Source organism: Macaca thibetana, chromosome 14, assembly GCF_024542745.1.
Source record: "Macaca thibetana thibetana isolate TM-01 chromosome 14, ASM2454274v1, whole genome shotgun sequence".
Taxonomy (NCBI): Eukaryota; Metazoa; Chordata; class Mammalia; order Primates; family Cercopithecidae; genus Macaca; species Macaca thibetana.
Window position 1 is genome coordinate 125,492,617 of NC_065591.1, and position 17,877 is coordinate 125,510,493.

Sequence of the window (17,877 nt, forward strand, 5' to 3'; positions counted from 1 at the left end):
CATGCAGCTATTTAGTAACTGAGTTTTGGTACAAAAAAGCAGACTACCCTGCAGTGTTATTTTTATTTTTTATTTTTTAAACAGACTGTCGCCCAGGCTGGAGTACAGTGGTATGATCACAGCTCACTGTAGCCTGGAACTCCTGGGCTCAAGTCATCCTCCCACCTCAGCCTCCTGAGTGGCTGGGACCACAGGTGCACACCACCATGCCCAGCTAATTTTTATATATTTTTTTAAGAGATGGGGTCTTGCCGTGTTGCCCAGGCTGGTCTTGAACTCCTGGGCTCAAGTGATCTGCCGGCCTCAGCCTCCCAAAGTGCTGGGATTATGGGATTACAGGCATGAGTCACCACGCCCCGCCAGATGTTTCAACTCTTAGGGTGAATAAATCAGAAAAAAAACAAAAACAAAAAACTAAGGTTTTAGACTCTACTTACAGTTGTCTGAAATCCAGCAGCATTACCTGACAGAGATAAAATCTGACATACCTCCAGATCCAACTGTTTCACCACTGCAGTCTATGTTGATCTCCCCTGAGGGTTCGGAATGGTTAGATGTCCGCCTTTGGTAGGAAAGAGCTTTTTTTTAAAAAAAAAAAAAGTACAGTCATTAAGCTAAAAATGTGTTATACTTTTAATAACATTAGCAGGGCACGTTACTCATTTAAGTTACAACATTATTACTGAAACGAATTTCAACTTCTCTGATGAAAAAAGTACAATGTTAAAGTAGGTAAATAAGGAGGTAAGAGAAACATTTTAAATATTCCACAAATTTTTGAAAGATAATCATTCAATATTTGAAAACGTATTGATCCATTACCTGATGAATTTCTCAGTAAGGTACCAGAGTGACTCTCTATTCCTGAAAACGTAGGACCTAAAAACAAGAAGAAAGATAAGGAACAAAGTCAGTATCACAAACTGAGTAAATATCCACAGAGGAACCAAAATCAAGATAATTAGGCTCAAAGACAAGGCAAATAGATTCTAAATTGCTGACAACTGATAACGTTCTCCTTGGGTATGCATTGAAACGGAGATTCATCCTAACACGACCAATGCTCACCTATGCAAAGCAACAGTAAAGGTAGCCTTTTAAAAGGCCTTGCAAATGTATCAGGCTCACCTATTAAAAAAGTTGACAATAAAATATACTAAAAATGGTTTTAAGGGTAACAACAGATCATACCATACTTATTACTTTTGCCAAAGAAAAGAACGACTCCCTTGCAGTCTATTTCTCAATGAGCACGAGACTGGTTTCCTGTCCCAGCAGTCACCATACTCACTGTTCATCAGGAGCTCCAGAATGCTCTCCGATGCACGGGTAACAGTCAGCTCCAGACAGTGTGCAAAGCTGGACAGTGCCTTGCTGCGGACAGTAGGCGCCTTGTCTAAGCAACGATCAAACATAATTTCCTGCACCAAGAACTTATGCTTTAAGAACTTCTGATGCTCCAAGGAGAGGGCGTCATCCACCTCTCTTTCAGGCAGTTCCAACAGAGCTAAGACAACATCAAGAGTAAAAACCCGGTGTGGGATCTGGTAAAGCAAGATCGTAAGAACTGCCATCAGATAGGAGTAAGAACCAAAGAACCCTCCTCATTCAGACCTAGAAAAAGAGACCCTTTTAAAAAGAGTTTAAAAAGGACCCAAGGTTTTATGCAGAGCTATCTCCTACCTTGGAACTTCGGGAGTATTTGTAAAGCCAGGCAATGAACATAGCGTACTCCCCACAAGGAAGTTTACTGAGCAGCTGGACTAGGGACTGGGCTGCAAAAGTACGATACTCTGATTTATCTACCACCTGAGAAGCAAAAACAGAAGTTGACCAACCAATATCCACCTGCAGGATGGCTGAAACATACTTTGTAAAACAAATTGAAAATCAGTGAGTGTAACTAGTTCAATGATCTTTAAATGCTAGGTAAATGACTAATAAATTTTAGGTTTGAGATCCCTTGAAAACTACTCTAAAGGAAATCTATAAACCATCTCTCCAGAAAAACACACACACAAATTTAGTATACAATTTCAGAGAGTTTTTAGATCCCCAGGTTTCATAAGGTTCAAATTAAGAATCATTTGTCTAAATGGTTATAAAAATGTAAGAGCTCATCATGGAAATTTGAACACTGGATGTTCGATAATATTAAGGAATTACTGTGAAAGGATATGATGGAATTTGCTTCAAAACACAATCCAGTATACACATGTTGGGGGATGTGGGGTAGGGGTTTAAGTGACACAAAACTGTGGAAGGTGTTGATGGGTATGTGGTGGTTTACCATCCTCTTCTCCCTGTTTCTGTGTGTATGTTCAACATTTTTCCAAAATAAAGTGTTTTTTTCTTTTTAATAGAACACTTTTGTCTAGAGGACCATCTAGCGAACATTAAATAAAACCACTTTAAGTAACAATGCAGACTCATTCCCAAGAATACACACACACACACACACACACACACACACACACACACACAATTATCTTCACACGTGATATACTTCTATGTTATTAATATTACTAAGGCAAACGGTACCTTGGCACAGATGTGCTGCAGTAAGATACGGAGGACTGGGAATATACTCTCCTTTAACTCATCCACAAGGGAGCTTTTTAAAAGAAAAACACATCTACTGTTCACAATACAGTCAGTGACTGTCCTCAAAAACCACTCCTCCTATATTTAGAAATCCCAGTTATTAAAACACTCTACCCTCACACTGTAAGAGTGGTTTTAGTAGAATAAAGAGTGAAGACATAAAACGTCATCGTAGAAAACTGTGAAGTAGTTCCCGTGCAGTTTCGAGAGCTGCTGCAGAGCAGCTAAGTCATCAGGAAAGAACAAAAATGCAATCTTCATACAATTCTTTTGACTACTTACTAAATTTCGTATTAAGATGTAAAATGTATCCTTTTGGGATAAATATAAAAATTGACTAAGACACAGTACCACCTCATGGTTGCTCAGTGAAATGCATTAGTAACACTGCTTCTCCAAACTTTAACCCAAGAAGAAATTTCTTTTTTTTGGAGATGGAGTTTTCCCCTTGTTGCCCAGGCTGGAGCGCAATGGTGTGATCTTGGCTCACTGCAACTTCTGCCCCCCGGGTTCAAGAGTTTCTCCTGCCTCAGCCTCCCAGGTAGCTGGGATTATAGGTGCCTGCCACCACACCCGGTTTCTGTATATCAACAGGGTTTCACCATGTTGGCCAGGCTGGTCTTCTACTCCTGACCTCAGGTGATCCGCCTGCCTTGGCCTCCCAAAGTGCCAGGATTACAGGCATGAGCCACTGCCCCCGGCCTCAAGAAGAAATTTCTACAATGCCCAGACTTGATCCACTTTTAGTGATGTTTATCTGTAACATTACATGAAGACTATTGAGACTGGTGTATAAGAAACTCTCATGGAAAAAACAAAATGACAGTGTTTTCACTTAAAACATTTTAGTTACTTAATGTTTTAAAAAGCCCTTAGTGAGAGACATTTGCTCAGTCACAAGATGACATCATCCGCACCCCATGTCTCCAACTAAACTGCATGCTGTGCACACCTAAGGATGCACACACTTGCACATATGTACGTCTTGGCACCACCTCCATGCTGCACGCCAAAAATTAGTGAAGGAGGGAAAGAAAAGCCAATGACACAGCACACATGTCCTTGCCAATGAAGCTAAGGCATGAGAGTTTTTAAGTGAAGCTGAGTGATCCAAGAGGGGAAAAGCAGTCTAATGATTATTGCTATGGAGGTAAGAAGCAACTCAACCCTTTCCTTCAAGTCATTTCTATAGGGGGAAAGGAATAGAAAAGTGCAAAGAAACAAGAAAAAAGTGGCAAAGAACAAAAGCAAAGAGCTACAACACAGAGAGCAACAGAAAAGGGAAAGAGGCGGACTGGCTGCAGTAAAGCAGACAAGGGAAAGGAGGAGAGGCCACTATCCTCTCTCTGAAGCTGACCCACAGATTGAGTGCAAACAAGCTGGAGGCTGGCTCCAGCCGGTGCTCTGCAGATTCCTATCTCTTTAACAATGTCCCAGCTAGGAGCCTACCAACAGAGTCCCAGACACATAAAGCACAGTAGCTACGAAGTGCTTGGTTTTCACCCCCAAAACCACCATCAGGCCGGAAATTTTAACTCTACATGTATCAGAAATCTCAGTGCAGGGCCCAGAGTACTGAGGGAGACTGACAGGGCGAAAATTCACAATTTGTGTGCTTCACCTGATAAACTGGACCGCCTGGTTTCTACAATTGATGACTTGGGAGGTAATAGCAAGGGGGGCACGATGGGATCCTTCACCAACTTCTAACATTAATATTACACTGAGCATTTGATGGAAAACACAACTGATAACCTAGAACAGAAAAGAAAATTCAATTTAAGATCGGACAGAGAACGCAAGGGTCCCAAACATAGTGATGCAGACTGTAGTAAACCATTTCAAGCCATCTGAAGGTAGGTCAGGTTGGCATAATTGCTGGCTGAACACTGGGGATATATTTCTTAAACAATGAGCAGGTATACAATAAATGCACAATGTAAACAGTGTGAAAGAATGGCTGACAGATAATACGCCTGATAAAAACAATACCTAGTCTCTCTCCCCACCCACTGCATATCATAACCCAGAATTTAGGACAAATAGGGAATTAACTGTCATTTACAAATGGCAAAGAATGCTACTAATGTTCCTCTATTTAAAAGGGAAAAGAATGATACTTTACAGCTGCTTTTTGCCTCCAGTTTACAAAGCACTTTCCAACATATCATCTCATATAACACAGTCACTAATTAATTTATTCATCCAATAAATAAAACATTTACTGAAAACCAAGTAAGTGGTAGGTATTGCATTAAGCACTTTCACCTACATAGCTAGATTTTACTATATATATATATGAAATATACATTTAATTTTAAACCTTACAACAATTCCATGAGGTAAGCAGGACATGTATAATTTCCACTACACAGATAATTTAAAAAAGCTCCAAAGGTGAGCTGTCCAAGATCAAATAATTAAAGATAAGGCTAAAACCAAGACTGCCTGACATCAAGTCAATACTTTCACAATTAAAAAACAAATACTGGCCGGGCACGGTGGCTCATGCCTGTAATTCCAGCACTTTGGGAAACTGAGGTGGGTGGATCACGAGGTCAAGAGATCAAGACCATCCTGGCCAACATGGTGAAACCCCGTCTCTAAAAACACAAAAATTAGCTGGGCGTGGTGGTGCGCACCCGGGAGGCAGAGGCTGCAGTGAGCCGAGGCTGTGCCACTGCACTCCAGCCTGGCGACACAGCGAGACTACGTCCCAAAAAAAAAAAAAAAACAAACCATCTTTAGAGACACGGTAGACCTAAAGGGATAAATTTTCCCATCCATTTTATTGTTTAAAATATTTAAAAGGGCATAGGAATTAAAAACATTACTACAAATGTTACCACATTCATATTTCAAGCACACAGAAGTGATAAAGATATAAAACTTATAAAATACCAAATGTTTCTAAACAGCAGGCATTGTGCTCGGCATGTGACATGCTCAACTTCATTTAATTCTGTGACAAATCTATAAGGAAGGTTAAGACTTTGGTACTTTTTGTCCACAAGTGAAATCTGACACTTTAGCAAGGCTGAACGACTCATTCCAGGACCCCCAGCTAGTAAGTGGTGGAGTCAGAATTCAAACACAGACGTGCAGAGGCCCAAGTCTCCCCCAAAACATCTTCTGAACCACGTTACCGCCTCTGCAAGTTAACTGTGTCACAGATACCAAAAGCCACCTGACCTTGGTCCACCACATTTTTTGCAAAATCTTATTGTTTTATTTAAGACGTTTAAGTTTAGTAACACCATAATGCACAACTAACTCTAACTCCAAAGTTTACAGTAGTGATAATATTGAGGTAACTTGAGGCAAAACCCAGTTATCAATGCTAACCAGGGATGACAACCTACAAAATTTCTGTAGAATATCCACAAAAATAATACAACTACTAATAGAAATACTGAAGCACACATGAATTGCCAAGGGAAACTGGAAAATTCTGACTATTCCACTTTTCAAAATGATTTGGGAAATATTCCTATAGAAGTAATTGTTCAGTAGCTTATCTGTTCCTCCAATTTTATTCACAGCAGAACCATTTTTTCTAACTGGAGCCTAACAATAATTTGCTGCAGCCACCAAGTATTCTGATATAAACTTGGCAATAAAGAACAGAGAGCAAATAGAAATAGTGATACTTTTTATTATGCAAATAATGTCATGAAAAAGAGCTAGTAAATTGAAATGGCATTATATCAAACGCTTTTAATATATTTCCATCATATGACTGGTGTGCCTTTGATTCAACTAGTAACCAAATTAGGTTCTCATATCCTTTACCTTATCTCCTTCTCCATGAATGGGAGAGCACAGCAAATACAATCCATGATAAGCCAGTTCTGGTATGTATTTTGCTCGGTTAAGGTCTCTAAAGAAAAAAGACAAAATCTTAGTTAATGGAAATGATTTTACTTGGAATATGTCTTAGTCCTACAAGCCATGTTTAAATGAATAAATTCTACCTGTGTGCCAATTAGGATAAAATGGCATTTCCATTTCTGCTGGAGCAAAAATTAGTATACTATACTTAAATTGTAGCACTGGAAGATTTAATGGCTCACCTGGCTTGTGTAACATGATATCCATGAAGAACTGGCTCAAAATTAGTTAATGAAACAAAGACCTAGAAAACAGATATGAAGAAAAGGCCTGATTTTTTCTGCTCATTATTAGCCATAGTCTATATCCTTTGAAGTTGCCCTAAGGTTCCTGGAATTTTCACTTACCTCTATACAATTCTGTACACATTGTGGCTTTTCTTTCAAGGAAAACTTTGGCAGAAGCCTTAAAAAATTCTTTAAAAGGTGAAAGATGGCACTTCGAATTTGAGAAAGGTCCTGGGCAGAAAAACAAATGTTCTCATCTTCTTGTTCTTCTATAATTTCATCCATCTAGATGATGAAGAAATGTACAGGTGACTGTAATAAATGCCAAACACTTTGTCCCATGGTTTTCAATTTACCCAAACCAAGTCCAGATAAACTCCAGGCAGGAGCTGACGTTGAGGTGACATGACTTTGACCAGGTGGCATGACTGTACTAGGTCTCCTTGGCCACAACAGTAAATCACTGGACTAGATGACCGCTACAGTAGTTTCTAGTTTTGTGTCAATGAGGAATCCTATTTTTCAGAATTTCTGCTGTCTATGAACTTCCATCATCCTACAGTGTCGCATAAGAATATGGAATCAGGCTGGGTGTTGTGGCTCATGCCTGAAACCTCAGCGGGAGGCCAAGGTGAGCAGATCACTTGAGGCCAGGAGTTCGAGACTAGCCTGGCCAACATGGTGAAACCCCATCTCTCAAAAAAAAAAAAAAAAAAATGCAAAAATTGGCTGGGTGTGGTGGCACACGCCTGTAGCCCTAGCTACTTGGGAGGCTGCAGCAGGAGAATCACTTGAACCCGTGAAGCGGAGGTTGCAGTGAGCTGAGACTGCACCACTGCACTCCAACCTGGGTGACACAGCAAGACTCTGTCTCAAAAAGAAAAAGAAAAAAAAAAGAAAGAAAGAAAGAAAAATTATATGAATCCCAAGAGACAAAGCAGTATTGGATAGCTTATGATGGTTTAGGACCATTTGCCTATTACTATGATGCCTGAAACCATATTTAGTATAAAGTCAATCCTTAAATAAGCCAAATCGTGTGTTGGTATATATGTTTTATTACTCAACTTACTTCTTACCTCAATATCTTCTTTCCTGGGTGGCTTTCCCCTTTTTCTATGCCTGCCGGAATTAGCCTGAGAGCTCCTAGGCTGTTCTTTCTTTCTTTTCCGATTCAAGTTAGATTCCTGAGGCCAGCTCTTCTTTAGAGTCTGAATGCATTTGTCAAACATCACTGGGTGGAATACTTGATTGGCTACACTGCCTATTCATAAGGAATAAAGAGTAAGCAGGTTAGATTTAATTGTCTTGAAATGTCTACAACAACAGACGAAAAGTTACAAAGCAAAACACAGGCTTTTCATGACTGTGAATAACAAGGAACCTGTAGCAAGAGTACCATTTCCAACGTCAGCCTTAGTAGAGGAGCAACAGCGCTGCATCAGAGATAAATAACAAGATTTCCACATCTGGTCAGGACAGAGTAATTGGCTTTACACTTGTTAACAACTAGAAAACTGGGGAACAATTTATAAAATAACCATTTTAAGACACTGGGCACCAGGCAGCATAACAAGGGCAATCTCTGAAAAAAGGGAAACAAAGAGGTAAACCCTAAAGTTGCCCCAGTATTGTATCCAGAGGCAATTTCCGGACAACAGTAGATAAATGGTAAATCCACACAAATTATAACTATGTCGTCTTACTATGTTGAAAAAGCAGAGTCAGAAACACAGGGTAGATGGAATTTATAGAACAGAAGAACCTACACAGAAAAAGAGTTCTAAGAATCTGCCCAGGACTGAATATAAGCTATGCATGCACAGGGTAAAATTCTAAGACAGAGAGCAAAGAAGTATTTCCAGGGAGCAAGAAGATGAATTATTTTCACAACTCACACAAGGCTCAGATACATTTGAGTTGTGGCCAGCCAGAGTGGAGTGACCTTGTTAAGCACCTAGAGCATTCAGTAGAGACCTCAGAACAAACACACCTTAACAGTAGGGCTAAACCAGATGTAGTGTAAAGGCTACTTTATGTCTGCCCTAATAAAGCTTTAAAACAAGCCTCAAAAGGATCAAGTTAATCCACCAATAGCTGCCTATCAAAACATACTTCAATAGTATTTAAAGGAAAACAACAAAATCCAGACACTCAACAACATTCCAAATGCCCAACATCCTGGCTGAGGGCAGTGGCTCACGCCTGTAATCCCAACACTTTGGGAGGCTGAGGTGGGTGGATCACTTGAGCCCAGGAGTTTGAGACCAGTCTGGGCAACACAGCAAAATCCTGTCTTTACAAAAAATACAGGGGGTAAAAAAACAACAAATGTTCAGCATCTGGTAAAAAAATTACGGGGAATGCTAAGAAGCAGGAAAATGTGCCCCATAGGAAAAATCAGTCAATAAAAGCAGCCCAGGAAATGACAGAGATAATGAAACCAGCTGATAACAACCTTAAAGCAGCTCAAGAATTAAAACATTATCATGAGGAGAGAAATGAAAAAAAAAAAATTTAAAGAAGCAAACAGAAGTTTCTTGATCTGAAAAAGAAACATTCACTAGATGAGCTTAATAGTGGCTTGGTTATTACTGAAACAAAGATAAGTAAACTTGAAGATACAGCAGGAGCATAGAAACCAAAAAGCTAATAAAGACTCAGTGACCCACGGGAGAACATCATGCAGTCTAACACAGGAGTCACTGAAGTCCCAAAAAAGGGGAAGGAAGACATTTGAAGAAAGAGTCATTGAAAAATTTCCAAGCTTGTTGAAACTATTAAGTCCACAGATCCAAGAAACTCAATGAACTCAATCGCAATAAGCACAGAGGAAATCACAACAAAGCATAGATTATCCAACCAAAAAGCAAAACAAAGTTAACTCAGAATTTTATATTCAGCAAAAAGATTCTTGAAGGTGAAATAAATACAATCAAAATCTGATAGGGTTTATGGCTTGCAGACCTGCACTAAAAGAAATGTTTAAAAATAAACAGTTCTTCAGGCTGAAGGAAAATTATATGAGATTAATCTTTCAAATATAAAAGCTGTTTATCTTGTTGCTAAAAAATTCCATAAAAGACAGTTAAAGAAGTATTAATGAAATGTAGGCTTTATAACATGTAGAAAAAATAACACACAAAGAACAGGAGAGGAGAAAGGAAAATATGCTTTGTTTTGGTTGTTGTGTGTGTGTGTGTGTGTGTGTGTGTGTGTGTGTGTGTGATGGAGTCTCGCTCTGCTGCCCAGGCTGGAGTGCAGTGGTGTGGATCTCAGCTCACTGCAACCGCTGTGTGTGTGTGTGTGTGTGTGTGTGTGTGTGTGTGTGTGTGAGATGGAGTCTCGCTCTATTGCCCAGGCTGGCGTGCAGTGGTGTGGATCTCAGCTTACTGCAACCTCTACCTCCCAGGTTCAAGCGGTTCTCCTGCCTCAGCCTCCTAAGTAACATGCGTTACCACATTGGGCTAATTGTTGTATTTTTTTTTTCTCTTTTTTTGTAGAGATGGGTTTCACCACGTCGGCCAGATTGGTCTAGAACTCCTGACATCAAGCAATCTGCCCACAGCAGCCTCCCAAAGTGCTGGGATTACAGGCATGAGCCACCTCGCCCAACCTAGGAAAATACACTGTTTTAAGGTTGTTCTTACATCATATATAAATTGGGAGAATATTATCTGAAGATAAACTGTGAGAAGTGCCTACTGCATACACAAAGCAAGCACACAAAACATACGCACACATGCAAAAGAGTATAGCTAATACACCAAAAAGAGACAAGGGATACTAAAATCCAAAACTAGGCAGGAAGAGGAAAAAATTGAGCAAAAAACAGATTTAAAAAAATAGAAAATAAATAGAAAAATGGCAGACACCCAACTATATTGATAATTACTCTAAATGTAATCAGCTAAACAATTTAAACATTCTGATATAAAAGCAAACATTGTCAGAAAGAAGCATGACCAAATGAGCTGGGATTTCACCATGTTGGCCAGGCTGGTCTTAAATGCCTGCCTGACCTCAAGTGATCCGCCCGCCTCGGCCTCCCAAAGTGTGGGATTACAGGTGTGAGCCACCGTGTGTGGCCCCATCTCTCTTAAAAAAAAAAAAAAAATGAAAGAAAGAAAAAGAAAAACCATGACCACATGACAGACAGTCTACAAGAAAACCTTTAAATATAAACATATGGATAGGTTACAAATAAAAGCATAAGAAATGATGTACCAACCAAGGATAAATCTTAACATAACTATAGTGGCTATCTTAATATTAGACAAAGTAGACTTCAAGACAAGGAATACAACCAGACAAACAAGGATATAACATAATACTGAAAGGACCAATCTACCAGGAAGACATGACAATCATAAATACATCCATATCTGTCAGACTTTCACAATATCTTAAGTTAAAAGAATTGAGAGGAGAAATAGATAAACTGATAATTATTCTTAGAGATTCCAACATTCCTCTCTCAATAACAGATAGAACAAATAAGCAGAACATCAGGAAGCATATATAACCCTTGAATAACACTTGCAACCAACTGACATTTACAGAATACTAGACCTAACTGACATTTACAGAATACTAGATCCAACAAAGGCAAGGTATGCATTCTGCTAAAAGTGCAAATAGAAGATTCACCAAATTAGACTCTAGGTCCATTAAAAAAAAAAAGGCACAAATAAATAATTTAAAAGTATCATAATCATATAATATTCTCTGATCCCACCAATTAAAAATCAATTACAATAAGATTTCAGTAAAGTTCAAATATTTGGAAAATAAACTCAATTTACTAAACAACTCAGAGATGTAAGAAATGACAAGAAAAATTACAAAATCATTTTGACCTGCACAGCAGTAAAAACACATTATCAAAATTTGTGGGATGCAGATGAAGCTGTACTTGGAGGGACATTTATAGTATTAAATGCTTGTATGAGAAACAAAGAAATGTACGTGAGAACAAAGATCTAAGCATCTACCTTAAAAAGTCAGATAAGAGCAAATTAAACCCAAAGTAACAAGAAAGGAAATCATAGCCATAAGACCAGAAACCAATGAAACAAGAAAGGGACAAACAAAAGAAATCAATTAATGACATCAAAAGGGGGTTCTCCAAAGTGAACAGTAAAATGAATAAATCTCGATCTAGATTGATCAAGAAAAAATAAAATACAAATCACCAACATCAGGGGTGAGAGGAGATCACCAGAAATTCGACAAACATAAACCTCTTTCAAAAAACTCCAGGCCCAGATGACTTCACTAGTGGGTTCTACCAAACATCTGAGGAAAAAAGAAAACTCAAAATCTGCCAAAATACAGAAGAGAAGAGAATACTATGTAACTTATTCTATGAGAATGGTATTACCAAGATACCGATTCCCAAACCAGACAAAAATATATCAAAAAAAGAATATCCCTTATGAATACAGACAGAAAAACCTTCAACAAAATATTAGCAAACACTTTGACAACATATAAACACCGTGACCAAGGTCATACAAAATTGGTTTAATATGTGAAAATCAATCAATGTAATATACTATATTAGAATAAGAAACAAAAACCACATGATCACTTCACAAGTGCAGAAAAGCAAATGACAAAATCCAACAGCCTTTCATAATGAAACACTCAGTAAAACAGGAATAATAACTTAACAAAGGCCATCCTGAGAAACCCACAGATAACATCATATCTAAAGGCAAGACTGGATGCTTTCCCCTTAAGATCAGGAATAGACAAGGATCCCCAAGCTCCCCTTCTATTCAACATTGTACTGGCGGTTCTAGCCAGGGCAAATAAGTAAGAAAAATAAATAGAAAGAACCCAGACTAGAAAGAAAGAAGTAAACCTGTGTCTATTCACGGATGACGTGATCTTACACAAAGAAAACCCTGTTGGAACCAACAGATGAGTTTCGCAAGGTTCTAGGATACAAGATAATCAAAATCAATTTTGCTTCTATACACTACTAATAAAACAATCCAAAATAAAATTAAGGGAACAATTTCATTTACACTAGCACTGAAAATAATACTTAAGAATAAATTTTAAAGAGGAGATGCAAGAGTTGCGCCCCGAAAATTACAGAGCATTATTGAAACAAATTAAAGAAGATCGACAATAAATGGAAAGACATCCTACAGCCAGAGATTAGAAGACCTAACGTTGTTAAATTGGTAATACTTCACAAACTCATCTACAGTTTCAATGCAATCCCTGTCAAAACCGCAGCTGGCTTTTTTGTTGTTGCAAAAATTCACATGCAGATCCTAAATTCACATGGAAATGCAAGGGAGGCAGAACAACCAAAATGATCTTGAAAAAGAAAAATATACCGTGATCGAATATTAAGTATTGACAGCATCTCAATCATAAACCCAAAACATTTAAAAACAGAACTGCAAGAATACGGCTTGCTGGAAAGCTGCAAGTGGCCCACACAATTAGTAACAGCCACCTCTTTGCTCTGGCATAAATCTCAATCTTAATCAGAAGAAACTGCATCTGGCAAGATGAGAGTGAAATGGGTTTCTAAAACCACTACTTTTTTGAGAAAGGGCCTGGTTACAACTGAGACACTGCTTAGCAACAAAATCCTTTAGGAACTTACTCATTTCCAAAGTCATTATGGGAGCATTAACAATAACACAAACCAATGTTCAAGGCTTTAAATATAATACCTTTTTGCCCACTCCCAGATCATATGGAATACACCCTGAGCATTAATTACAAATGCTAATATAAACAAAGAGAAGCAGCAAGGTGAGTGATCTTGTCATTTTCTTTTCCATATGAACTCTGGGTTACTGAACTCAATCTCTACGTTCCACTGTCTCTCACCTTGGGTTTGGAGTAGGGAAGAGAATGGATTTCACCGTCACAGGAGGAAAGGCCTCCTCAGTGCTCTGACAATAAAGTAAAACAGTGCTCGAACACAGACTCCTGGTCAGTGCCCTCCTTCACGTATTACTAGCTGCTTTCCTGCTTTCTTGATTAGAATGGTTTTAACCTATTTTTCAACACCAACATCGGAGAGGTAAAAACAATGGCTCCTCACAGCAGTATTTCTCAGTCTAGACAAGGAATCATGAGGAGAAAGGGCAGTATCAGAACTGTAGATGGCGATGGCAGAGGGCGGGCGCGGAGCTCTCGCGGTGCTCCTCAGACGGCGATGGCGGAGGGCGGGCACGGAGCTCTCGCGATGCTCCTCAGACGGCGATGGCGGGGGGAAGGCGGGCACGGAGCTCTAGCGGTGCTCCTCAGACGGCGATGGCGGGGGGGAGGGCGGGCACGGAGCTCTCGCGGTGCTCCTCAGACGGCGATGGCGTGAGGGAGGCGGGCGCGGAGCTCTCGCGGTGCTCCTCAGACGGCGATGGCGGGGGGCGGGCACGGAGCTCTCGCGGTGCTCCTCAGACGGCGATGGCGGGGGGCGGGAGGCGGGCGCGGAGCTCTCGGGGTCCTCCTCAGACGGCGATGGGCGGGGGGCAGGCGCGGAGCTCTCGCGGTCCTCCTCACATGGCGATGGCGGGGGGCGGGCACGGAGCTTTCGGGGTCCTCCTCAGACGGGGATGGGTGGGGGGCGGGGGGCGGGTGCGGAGCTCTCGCGGTGCTCCTCAGACGGCGATGGCGGAGGGCGGGTGCGGAGCTCTCGGGGTGACGGCGATGGCGGGGGGCGGGCGCGGAGCTCTCGCGGTACTCCTCAGACGGCTATGGCGGGGGGCGGCCGCAGAACTCTCGCGGTGCTCCTCAGACGGCGATGGCGGGGGGCGGCCGTGGAGCTCTCGCGGTGCTCCTCAGACGGCGATGGGCGGGGGGCGGCCGTGGAGCTCTCGCGGTGCTCCTCAGACGGCGATGGCGGGGGGGAGGGCGCGGAGCTCTCGCGGTGCTCCTCAGACGGCGATGGCGGGGGGGAGGGCGCGGAGCTCCTCAGACGGCGATGGGCTGGTGGGGGCGGCCGCGGAGCTCTCACGGTACTCCTCAGACGGCGATGGCGGGGGGAGGGCGTGGAGCTCTCGGGGTCCTCCTCAGACAGCGATGGGTGGGGGGCGGGCGCGGAGCTCTCGCGGTGCTCCTCAGACGGCGATGGCGGGGGGAGGGCGTGGAGCTCTCGGGGTCGTCCTCAGACAGCGATGGGTGGGGGGGCGGGCGCGGAGCTCTTGCGGTGCTCCTCAGACGGCGATGGGCTGGGGGGGGGGCGGCCGCGGAGCTCTCATGGTACTCCTCAGACGGCGATGGCGGGGGGAGGGCGTGGAGCTCTCGGGGTCCTCCTCAGACAGCGATGGGTGGGGGGCGGGCGCGGAGCTCTTGCGATGCTCCTCAGACGGCGATGGCGGAGGGCAACGGCGGAGGGCGGGCGTGGAGCTCTCGCGGTCCTCAGATTATTTTTATTCGTTTATAGATAGCATAATTTTGGATGTAAAAAAAAAAGGGAAGGTTTTCAAAGACCTACAACATGCCATGTACTTTACAGACTTGCTCCTCAGAACAACTCTCTGCCATGGGTTAGCACTGCCCCGTTTATAAGTGAAGAAACAAGAAACAAAGTATAAGAATTGAAAAACGTAGAAAGAAAAAAGTGACAGAAGATTTATCCTATCATATCAGGTCTACATACCTGGTACTTCTAGCAGCAAAAAGTAAAGCCCAGCAGCGTGAAGGCCATATTCTCGATACTGTACACTGACATTTGTCTTATGAACTATTTGAACAAAATGATAGAACAATGCCACCAGTGTACTATGGGAAACATTGTTCTCAATGAAGAAGGTCCAGACACTCTGTGGGGAGAGGGCAAATCACAAAAGCCAGTCATCAGAGAAATGGAAACATCAATTATTTGATTTTTGTAAGTTCTTGGTGCCTTACAAAAAGAGGAATAGACTAGCCTGGTTCCTATTGCTAAATGTTTACCATCTTCAAAGGGACTGAAACAAAATATCAAAATTAAAAATATATTATCCAAAATTACAAAGATAAATATGTATATAACATATTTAAATAATTAAACTTTCAAAAGAATTTTTGGTTAAGTTTGTAGCATATAAACTTCAGAAATTACAGTTTAAAACTACACTAACACTTTTGGGACACCATATATTAGTGATTATTCAGAAAAGTTAATCCCTCTATATTAAAAGGAACTCAAATCCGTTTACCAATAATCACTGTGGAAATCAGAGCCTTTTATTTAAATTTAAATGTTCCGCAGATTGCAGGCAATGGGAGCAGGAAATGAAAGAGATCTCGGAAATAGCCCAGGTAAAGGAGATACACCCTAGGAAAGAAACTACAATTTTACTACTTCTATCATCATTCCATGTCTTCTCCTACTAAACACATGAAGAAGAAATGAGTTATTTTAATAACCTAAACATAGGAACTAAATATGGTTTATCCTTGAGTACCATAACAAAAAAAGGCCCACAAAATTCAAGTGAGCAGAGCACTCTCTTTTCCTTAACTAAAAAACCTGTGGGAGAAATCATCTCCACAGGGCACAATGGCTCATGCCTGTAATCCCAGCACTTTGAGAGGCCAGGGCAGGAGGATTGCTTGAGCCCAGGAATTTGAGACCAGACAGGGCAACAAAGAAAGATCTTGTCTCCACAAAAAATAAAAAATTAGCTGGGCATGGTGGCACACACCTGTAGTCCCAGCTACTCAGGAGGGTGAGGTGGGAGGCTCGTTTGAGCCCAGTAAGTTGAGGCTGCAGTAAGCTGTAACTGTGCCACTGCATTCCAGCCTGGGTAACACAGCAAGACCCTGGTTTCAAAAAAAAAAAAAAAAGGAAAAAAGAAATCATCTCCTGCCTTCACGTCCTCATTCCACCAGGCTGATCCACGACCCTAAACCCTCTGCTCGCCAGAGCTCTGTGGATGGGGTTACCTTGGCCCCATGTGATCCCACGGCTGCTGTCTCTAGTCTGGGCGTCAGTGGCCCTGCACTCCTTACACTTGACTGCTCCTCCGCAGACCCCTTCCAATCAGCTCTCCATTTCTGTCCTGGCTTCTGCTCCCCCTCGGTGATCTCATGCATCACTGTGCTTCAACCCATACCTCCATTAAAGAATTCTCCTCTCTCTCCTGGTCTCACATTTCTACTACCTGTTTAACTTCCCAAGGATCTCCTCACAGAATCTCAAGTTCAGAAGTCTAAACAGAACTGTTTCTCCATCTGACCTTGCTCTTTTTCCCTCATTCCCCACCTTGGTTAACAGAGTCATCATCTCCCTAGTTTTGAAACCCTGGGGATCAGTGACTTCTTTCTTTTTGTAACTCCCTATGCCCAGTCAGTTTAGCACTTCACACCATGTCTTTAAGATATCTCACAAAGGCTTCCTAGTTCACAAGGCTCTATTAATTCTACCTCCAAAATGTCCCTAGTTTTTAGTCTTCCTTTCCAGTTCCCAAAATCGTAACTCTGGACCATGCCATTACTACTACTAACACCTGGATCACCAATACAGTCTCCCAAGGGCTCTCCCTGCACACAATTTTTTCCCACTTCAGTCCACCTACTGTCAAGAACATCTGCTTAAAACAGATCTATTCATGTTACCTATCTATTGCTCACTGTAACCTCTTTCACACAGGGCTGCTTGTGAGGATTAAATGAGTTAATCCATGCAGGAAGCTTAGAACAAAACCTCATACACACTCTACCAAATATGTTCAAACTCCACTGCCGAACCTCACGTAAAGCTACCCATGACCTACCCTTACTCTACCTTACTGTCCCATCCCACCACACACTTTTTTTTGTATGCCTCTTGACAATTCCTGCATGTTCCCATTGGGTGGCTCCTTCACTAGGACTGCCTTACAACCCAAGCTTCTGCTAGTCATCTGTGAAGATTCACTGCTGGCCACTTTCTTTCTGGAACCTTCCCAACTCTACCATGCTCCCTTTTTCACACCCTATGCAACAAATCTGCACCTCTCTTGGAGCATTTTTCACAGTGTGGTTCGTAGAATATTTCCAGGCGCCCAAATGCCCAGTGGCACTGCACTCTCCACCCCCTGCAGCTGCATGTGGCTGCTGGACCTAATTTGGTTAGTGTTCAAATGTCCACTCTTCCTCCCTGAGGTCCCTGAGGGGGACTTCAACCTAGGGAGATTGTTTCTTAATCCCTACT

The 17,877-nt window shown here is 41.7% G+C and overlaps 2 protein-coding genes across 3 annotated transcripts in view; one reads left to right on the plus strand and one right to left on the minus strand.

The window, feature by feature from the left end:
• ACAD8 (acyl-CoA dehydrogenase family member 8) overlaps positions 1-17,877 on the plus strand; it is a 675,944-nt gene that overhangs the window by 611,625 nt on the left and 46,442 nt on the right. The window lies entirely within an intron of this gene.
• Positions 1-17,877, minus strand: part of NCAPD3 (non-SMC condensin II complex subunit D3) — a 69,710-nt gene that overhangs the window by 46,488 nt on the left and 5,345 nt on the right. The window contains exons 3-13 of one of the 2 annotated variants that reach the window (XM_050755927.1): positions 15,358-15,520; positions 7,802-7,986; positions 6,843-7,007; positions 6,678-6,739; positions 6,397-6,484; positions 4,226-4,359; positions 2,542-2,614; positions 1,684-1,809; positions 1,292-1,544; positions 823-879; positions 489-578 (exon numbers count right to left, since the gene is read on the minus strand). In XM_050755927.1, the coding sequence (XP_050611884.1) occupies positions 489-578; positions 823-879; positions 1,292-1,544; positions 1,684-1,809; positions 2,542-2,614; positions 4,226-4,359; positions 6,397-6,484; positions 6,678-6,739; positions 6,843-7,007; positions 7,802-7,986; positions 15,358-15,520 (1,396 nt within the window). Of the gene's footprint in view, positions 1-488; positions 579-822; positions 880-1,291; positions 1,545-1,683; positions 1,810-2,541; positions 2,615-4,225; positions 4,360-6,396; positions 6,485-6,677; positions 6,740-6,842; positions 7,008-7,801; positions 7,987-13,583; positions 13,806-15,357; positions 15,521-17,877 lie in introns of those variants that run through there. The other variant, XM_050755928.1, reaches the window with a different exon arrangement.